Source organism: Macrobrachium rosenbergii, chromosome 39, assembly GCF_040412425.1.
Source record: "Macrobrachium rosenbergii isolate ZJJX-2024 chromosome 39, ASM4041242v1, whole genome shotgun sequence".
NCBI lineage: Eukaryota > Metazoa > Arthropoda > Malacostraca > Decapoda > Palaemonidae > Macrobrachium > Macrobrachium rosenbergii.
In genome coordinates, this window is record NC_089779.1 from 2485994 (window position 1) to 2495399 (window position 9406).

Consider the following 9406-nt stretch of genomic DNA (forward strand, 5'->3'; position numbering starts at 1 on the left):
CAATTGCCGTTGAACCCGAGGTTAGATGAGAACGGAGAATGTTTAATTTGTTCCAAGATCAAGCACATCAATATTTTGAAACGTAAGCTAGATGAATCTTTTGTAGCTCAATTTAGCATTTAGAAAGTATGACCAAAGGAAACTTTCGCTTATCTTGTACAATTTTAATAACCAAGTCGACAGAGTGGTCACACTGTAAGCATGACTGTTAGAATCTCACTCGTGATATCCTGTAATTACGTCACTGTTGCTCTTGCGTGCCTAAATCTGCAAGCATAGTCAATATGGCATTCACCAGAATCCGTTTTAAACTCGCATTCCCTCGGACACCTTCTGGTACTACCCCTGACGATGCCGACGGACGCAGCTATGCAAGAAGTGAGACATAGACTCATCACCAACACCATCGTGATCACTGCTGACTTGTGCATCTCGCCCAACTCTCGGGGTACAAATCTAAAAATCGATGGGGGTAGCTTTCCAAGGTTCCCTTGAATAAATTTCTGTTCGTCAGTTAACTTTTCCCTGTTTCGAAGTTCCAGGGACTTCACTCAAGGCACTGTGGTCCTCATTTGACGATTTGCTAGATAATGTCACCGCAAAGTAAGTGAAAACAATCACTTTGTATTCTAAGCGTCGACTGTGCACCAACAAGAAACCGAGGATTCTAGGATATGAACAGTCTTCAGTCTGCCCGGAATTCACGAGGCGTTGAGGCAAAATGAACATCCCGTCTCCCCCCCGACCCTTCCCCCCCACCCCCCACCATGACCTCAGCGGGAAAAGATGTGACGCGTCGCCAGTAGTCTTGCGTCATTTCCTTTATGAAGGTATACTCGTCTCTACTGTATGTAATGTTCCATTCACGAAAACTATATCATTCAGTTTCAGCGGCTTGCCTCTGCGCAAATATATATATATATATATATATATATATATATATATATATATATATATATATATATATATATATATATATATATATATATAATCATTAATCATTTAGCCACAAGTGGCTTCTTCATACTTTCAAATATCAAGTAACAGTTATCACTTAACATCAAGTTCGCTTTACGTTGGGAACAACTTAAACCCGGTGGACATTATAACTTCCCAGATTCGAATCGTGTCCAAGGCAGAGGCGCTTACCAATTACAATTTCCCCTTAATGTAAGGTATTCCTGAAATAACTTATCGGGGGTATCCAAGCACACCTGATAGGTGCAGAAAACCATCCACAGTCAACTCGATTGCTGGAAGATGAAGGTCGACCGTACCTTACCCGGGCATTTGCACAGGCGCCATTCAGTAATGTTTACAGTGCACCACCTGAGGTTGTCAGTAACTGAGCTTGTAGCGTTATTTCTGCTCCTTAATGTTTCGTCAGACTTTATTTTTGTTTTTATTTCAAGCACTGGATAAATTGTAAAGCACAGTGACTTACTATTATCGCGAAGGGCTTGGTATTCTCCAGCTCTTTGGGAAAATCTAAACGTACTCTGATGCTTTTAGTTTTCGTGTAAATATAAATGGCTTCTCTGCTGGTACAGATAAACGAAGTGACAGTCCCAAGTGATCTGAAAATGTCTGTAATAACGTCCCATAGAATTCACTTCAGAGAGAGAGAGAGAGAGAGAGAGAGAGAGAGCCAACAATTTAAGAAGGCGTGTTGTGTTGTTAAACCATTGAGAACCAAAAACAATCAAGATAAAAATTGTATCTTAGGAAGTGTAAGAGTTATGGTTGGCTCAAGGGTCAAGGGAAGGTGCGCCTTACGATTAGTGATTCTATGCCAGGAGTGGGCACCTGAAGGAGTCATGGCGGCCACCATTACTGGTTTGGGTGATTGCCCTGGTAATTTTTTTGTCCAGCTGCAGCCGGGGTTGCAATTCTTGGCTGCTTTTCTAAATGTGTGTTATTAGGTTCAGTGTACTGGGTGGCTGTGGCCGTCTCTGTTGTCACGCCTTGTACAGATGTTTATGTATGGTATTGGTCAGTTCATTGTCATCTAGTCTCACAGATGCAGGGTCTGTACTGGTGTTAGGCTCCAGCAACTTGTCTGCCTACTTCAGGAGGTCATCCATGGATGAGTGATGATGATGTGGTCTGAAGACGACGCAGGTAAATCTCCCTGCATGGTGGGGTCAGCCTTCTGTGGCTTGCCATCTGCGTCAAACTCTGGTAGCGTGAGGAGGCGACTCGAGTGTGTCCCAGGGCGCCCTCACTGATGCGTCCCCCAGTGGTGTGTTGCAGAGATCAAAGAGAACTCAACCATTATGAATTTGAGTTCTTTGTAGGCCACCCTTTCCAGTTCACATCCAACCAGTGTGCAATGGGGGAGAGGAGAATGTCTGGGATCACTCGAGGATGTGGTCTGGGACAGAATTGTATCTCAGTTCTCCACAACCAGGCAGATGGTTCGACTGTCGAGAAAGCGGGCAGACAGGAAATTTACCACAGTCATATTCGTGTTTTTGTCAGCTGACATCTTGTGAATGCTTTAGTCTGCAGGATTATTTCAGCGTTAGATTCGGTTGTATTTAGAATGTTAGTTACCAGGGTTTGTTTTGAGAACTGAGTCTTATACTTACCATGCTGCAGAAATAATCTGTTTAACGCTTTTTAGGGGTAGCTAGCCAGGACGAGAACTTCAGCCCGTTAGTTGCGATGTTTTAGTAGGCATGGCCACATTTAGCCTGTTAGTTACCGGGGGTTTAATGTGAGTACCACGGTTTTGTGTAGACAATAGCATACTAAGAGGTAGACTAGAGCCTCTGAGGGGGGAACAAGCCAGAGCTAAGCACTGTGATGGGTCCATTAGTGGCCAGTTGTCTAACAGGTCACTCCAGGGGGTCACCAACGTAAAAGCAAGTTAAACACAGGATACCCAAAAAGACACTGATTTATTGTCGAGATCTGATACACTTTTGATACAGCATGTGGATGGGAAGGTGCTTACAGTAACAATACTGTGACTCTTGACCGCAGTAGCCAGGGTGCTCATGTGATGGCTGCCAACCTTGGCGGCTGCCAAGGTGTGGCAGTAGACCAATCACTGCGCAGCATGGTCAACATTTCCCGGTGCTCCGAGGAAATGCGTTATTATTGCGCTGCTTTTTATATTTACATAGCTGCTCATTTATTGACTTGGTTTGGTTCGATTTTGTATTCTTTAGAAATAGTAATATAATAATAATAATAAATACAAAACTGTTCCCTGAATTATTAACAAATTTTGGCATTCTGTACCATAGCTTCAGAATTGAACCAGTCAGTGGCAGAAAAACTGAAATTTTTTTTTATTAAATGAATATTTTTATATAAAAATATACATAAAGATGATCAGATGAGAAATAAATAAGTGAATGAACATATATATATATATATATATATATATATATATATATATATATATATATATATATATATATATATATATAATTTCTAAATTATTATGAGTATGAATATTTTTGATCAATACAAAAAGCAAACTGACCTATTAATCTTTATCGTTCTCTCCTCAGATATAAACCAAATGAAAGTAACAGAACCTATTCTTAGTAGTTTCGAACACATATAATAAGAATGTCAGCTAATTCTACAGTCGTATGGCATGCCTACTTTATATGTTTATTTTCTTCATCATTCCACATAGCCTAATGGCCATAAATCTTCATGAAATGCCCATTTGTGAAAATAAAAAAAAACTCTAGAAGTGGAAATAGCTGCACATACCGACTCGAATATATCGAATACGTAAGATCTGTAACAAATAGTGTAAAAAAGAAAATAATGTGACTGAAATAAATTCAGAAATATCAAATAGCTGGTCTGACATTCCAGTCAATTACAGGAAACAATATTGACAGGTGGAAGGGAAATTGTGTGTTCTGAGCCGGCCTATTATTGACTAGCAGAATATTGAACCAAGGTTTTCAGATTGTCTGTAGATACAGTTTGCTGCCACAATAAATAATTAGAAACGGGCCAGGATGACATTACACAAATATAAAGTCAAAAGGCTGAAACTTAGTAAGCGTCTTAAATTGGCATACATTAAATACAGACTACCTGCTTTAAGTGTTGATAAGAATGTTTAAAAATCTACATAGTATATATATATATATATATATATATATATATATATATATATATATATGTAAATATGTATAAAGCTATCCATAACCATAATAACTTTATATATATATATATATATATATATATATATATATATATATATATATATATATATATATATATATATATATGGTGGTAAGCGTCTAGTCGACAGATCGACTGGCAATCAGGTACCAAGACACATGTCTTAAAATGCTAATTAAAGCCATTACCCAAAGGTTTATCCTACAGATGACGACGTGTCAAAGAGAAATAGCCTCTTGATACTCGGTGCTACCGGTGAGGTTCAGTCCGTCTAACACCTCGGTGATGTCCTGATGCTATGAGTTATGTTTGCTATGATTTCATACTGGTCTTTGCCGTATCTCCTCAGGTACTTCTCCTCGAGTGTTACCAATTCCGCCTCTGAAATGTCCTCTCTACAACCCTTCTTTCTCTCCCACTCAACCGCCGCCATGTCCACGACCGACTCGAGCAGAAAGGGCACGGGGAACTGCTGTCTCTCGCAATCGAAGGGAAGGACTCCTCCGCCGGGGCAGCAGTCCTGACTCAGGGGACAGCCAGCCCACAGCCACGTCTGCAGTTTCTTACGCTTCTTTTCCATAGCATGTCCCTCAGACCACATTTCCACGTGATGTGGTTCGTTAAAGATGTGCAACCTGCAGGCGGCGTGCCAAATCGGATGGCTGATTCCATGGACCCACTTGAGGGTGTATCCTATGGCTTGGCTGAAGGCGTACTTCGTCAGGTCGTGTCTGTCGATGGTCTCAGGGGTAAGCTCGGGAAGGAAGTTCTTCAGCCTGTCGTAGGTTTTCTTGATCCAGTGGCGGTGACTCCGGACCTCGTCGAAGTGCTGCTTCATGTTGAACGTCTCCCAGACGAGGCGAATGATCGTCTCGTCTTGGTCTGTAATAACCCAATCCGGGAGACGGCCCTCCTCCTCCCCCACTTGCTCTTCCAAGTCACCATCGAGGGCATGCACCATGGCTCTCTGTCCACTTTCAAAGTACCCTTCTTGGATGGCTTTGGTCAAAATGAGGTCTTCGACGTACCTGTACATCTTGCCCGACCACAGCTGCATCATGACCTCGGCTATCACGACGGGGGTGTTGGGAGGGTCGTCTGCCATGAAGTCGTGACTTTCAGGGCCTGAGACAGAATCTTGAAATTCATTCCAAGATGTCTCGGGGTGTTTTCTTCTCATCTGCCTCGCGTTCTCTCCGTCTTCGCAAGACCGACAGGTTTCTAAGACTCTTGTCTGAAGTTCTTGTGGAACGGAGCGTTTCAGTGATTCAATGACGCTGGCGAACATGATTAGTGGAAGTTGATCTGGTCTGAAAAAGGAGAAACGTCAATGTCAGTTTACTCAAGTGCGATTTCCGCGATCGTTATATGACAGTTAATGGATATCAACATTTCTGTCACGGAAATGTTCCTTTGTTACTTATGTGTGATAAGAAATATTAGGACCACAGCAGTCAATGTTGATCCCCCAGTGTAGGAGACTATAAAGATTTCTGACTTGAGAGAGAGAGAGAGAGAGAGAGAGAGAGAGAGAGAGAGAGAGAGTCTTTGCTGAATTCACAGACTTGTAGCCTTCACAGTTGTCAACTGATTCTTAATTTTCGATATTAGTTAAAACAAATTAAGAGCATACTTTTCGTAGAGGCACTATTACCGATTTCACTTTCATTATTTTGACAAGTAACAGACTACTAATATCATAAGGCAAAATTAAGGCTATATATATCGCACTGCTGGCAACAAAACGCCCAGGCTGTTGTGGGCGGGGCTTGCATACGACTTGCTACGCAACTGAACGAACAAAGCAGTACGAAAGTTCGTAGTGGGGCTTTCCTAATTCGTTTTAAACAAAGATGAATATGTTAATCTATATTTCATTACATTCTTTTGTACCGTTTCAAACTTACTTCACCCGTTCGATGAAATTTCCGTCTGACCAAGGTCTATAGAGATTATGTATCTCTATAGATAGACCTTGCGTCTGACTTCGAGGTGTAGGTAATGTTTTCGAGAAAACGTTCTTCTCTGGCGGTTCCAATAACTATTTCAAACTTCACCAATAATTTTGTGGATAAATATCTTTTTCGATGCTTCGTATCACAGTGGTATGGGCCGCTCTGAAATCTTGATGACCACGCTTACGGGAAATAAATTTCATGTAGGTGAACTAAAGAATATAATTAATAATATTTTACAATAAACTGCACCAAATCTCTCCTAGTAGCCTTAAGGGCATGCTAAAGAAGGCCTTTGGCCAATGCCCAAACCAAGGTGCCTAAGGCACATCCCAAGGGTTGAATAGAACAGAAGAAGGTGTTTCCAAAAGGGGTCGCAGCCAATTATCAACAGGGATTCTATAGAACGCACCTCCAAAGTCGAAATGGAACAACTAGGAGGAGGTGCTAAAAACAGGGGTCAGTGAATGGAAAAAGGAAAAACAAAAGAGCAGAGAGACAGAGAAAAAGAGAAAAGAGAGAGAGAGAGAGAGGCAGGTGACACAAAGAAAAAGAAGGGAGTGCGAGTGGTCTGTGGAGGTGCCACTGCGAGCCTCAAGCGTTCGTGGACTTAGATAAAATTGTGTGAGTGCCCAGAGACTAGAAAGAGGTAACATCTCAGGACTAAGTTTCAGACTTATAAAAGTTACAAAGTGCCTTGTTAAGATAACGACTCGGTCATTTACAGTTACCCATGTACAAGGTGGAGGAAACCTGTATTACAAGCTTCAAGTTAAGGATAAAAGTAATTAGGGAACATAATTTTCATTTGAAACCAAAAACTTTAGCATTTGTGAAACCGAAGGCAGCTCACATCACAGCACGATAAGTCGCGTGCAACACGCGAACTGTTCCTACGAAGACAAGCCCACGTTACCAAGAGTCCTACTTTCCCGACAACATATATATATATATATATATATATATATATATATATATATATATATATATAGTTTAGGTTTGCTTAAAAGCAAATGGGTGTTACAGACTAATACACACACAAACAAAGCCACTCCAATGTCTCCTAAAAACATAACAGACACCTCACACGTCTCGAACTGTCGACCTAACCGCGCAACAACTTCTCGCTGCTGGGAGAAAGGGCGCTGGTGACTGGTACAATACATGTACATACGCTAGCAGCGTCTAAGCGATGACAGGCAGGGCAGCCGATCGAGACTACGGTCTACCCCAAAGCCAAATCAAAGTCCCTCAAAAGAAGGCATCGTGCTTACCCCATACAAATGGGAAAAAAAACACACGTTAAAAGATGATCATTTTAGAGATGGCAACACGGGAACTCATTTGGTTTGATAACTGTAATAGTAAATGCCATCATTTGGCGGGATTACACAAAATACATAAAAGCTCACATGTAATGATATAACTATCTTCAGATGGAAGTAGTGACGTGATCATTTGGTCTATTGAGCTTTATGAAAAAAATTAAAATTAGATTGAATTCCAAATTGCTTTAGGTTTTTTCGGGTCTTTCCCAAACAGGTTGGTAAGGAATCCTAGAAAAATAATCAATATCCCTAGCTATATATATATATATATATATATATATATATATATATATATATATATATATATATATATATATATATATATATATATATATATATATATATATGTGTGTGTGTGTGTGTGTGAAATTCAATCTACTTAACGGTACGCTGATTTTGATTTTTGAAATTTGGGCTGTTAAGCCAAATAATTAGGCACTTTTGGCAATTAAGCGCTTAAGAAAATGAAATAGGGAGTTGGAATGGTAAGACAGAAAGTAAAGAGATGCATAAAATCAAGGGGATAAGGTGGAAATGGGAGAAACTTTTATGCTGGTCTCTGGGAATTTGATGTGAACAGGTGATGAAGTGAAGAGGACTAAGTGTGGATAAAAAAAAAGTTCGATATAATTTCTTATTTTTACGTTTTCTTTTTATCTAATTTAAGCTGGAGGACAAAAATAAGCTAATAGAATTTCAGTCCTTAATTAAACTTTGACTCACTGCAAAACTGAACACACTCGGGTTAGAATCGTATTACAAGTCTTTCAAGCGAGCTTTATAAACGCGCACACAAATAAATCTCGTGATCCTGATACCCACATCATCCGGAACGATCAAAGATGTGGAAGAGATTGCACTGCTCATTCCAAGGGCCCTGTAATTAATTCGTCACGAGTGAGCAACGTGAAACGTAGGACCACCATATTTACCAAAGAGTCAGGAACAGAGGAAGCAGTAAACCCAACGCTGACTTGACTGGCCGTACAGAACAGATTATCCCGATTGTGGCAAAGTTGGCGCGGACGGAGAACGACACTAGGCAACTCTGGTCTCACTGTCGAGGATACTTGCCAGGGCAGACTATTTAACCCGTGGCCCAGTGGCCGTGAGAAACGTTTTCGGAGCCCATACGTGTCATTCGTAAGTGCCGAGAGATAAGACCTGTCGGTAGAGAGGTTTACCCTAATCCTTATCCGATTGATTGTAGCTAATCAATGACTTACCAAAGCGACGAATCGGTTCATGTACGTTATGAACGACGTGATAGTGGCAGACACTACATTGCCCTGGTTTCTTAACGGATTCGGGATCGCTGAAGACCGTTATCTGGGACATTTAAAAATGTCTGCAGTAAGAAGATTTATTATCTCTTCAAATGCGTGGCGTAAGATATATATATACTGTAAGATGGCATGACAAGTTCTATTTCAGAATGAATTGCAGTCTCTCAATCACTTCCTGCCTGGCCTGAGGAAGGCCATTCAGTTTCGTCGATGTAATTCCCCCCAACAAGAGATTTCTTCGTACGTCCACTATCTTGATTGGTGGTACTTTCAGGTACCCTTACCCCGCTGCCCGTCTCTCTCTCTCTCTCTCTCTCTCTCTCTCTCTCTCTCTCTCTCTCTCTATATATATATATATATATATATATATATATATATATATATATATATATATATGTATGTATGTATGTATATATATGAAAAATAACATGGTGACCATATAAAGCCAATTGAGTATGGGTAAAATTAAAATATTAATTTATGCGACGAAGTTGAATTCATTTAGCTATAAGGTATTATAGTTCGTAGTATTTCAATACTGTTACTGCTATCTTTAAAACATTGGTTGTATATATATATATATATATATATATATATATATATATATATATATATATATATATATATATATATATATATATATATATGCTCCCTAATTTTGATAAAAACATTTTGA

The 9406-nt window shown here is 40.1% G+C and overlaps 1 protein-coding gene across 1 annotated transcript; it reads right to left on the reverse strand.

The window, feature by feature from the left end:
• Positions 1 to 4278: 4278 nt before the first annotated feature.
• Positions 4279 to 8516, reverse strand: LOC136825573 (uncharacterized). The gene is made up of 2 exons (XM_067082159.1): positions 8377 to 8516; positions 4279 to 5471 (listed from the first exon to the last, which is right to left on the reverse strand). Exon 2 carries the CDS (start codon positions 5447 to 5449, stop codon positions 4433 to 4435), a length of 1017 nt encoding a protein of 338 aa, XP_066938260.1. The 5' UTR covers positions 5450 to 5471; positions 8377 to 8516; the 3' UTR covers positions 4279 to 4432.
• Between the last annotated feature and the right edge of the window lie 890 nt (positions 8517 to 9406).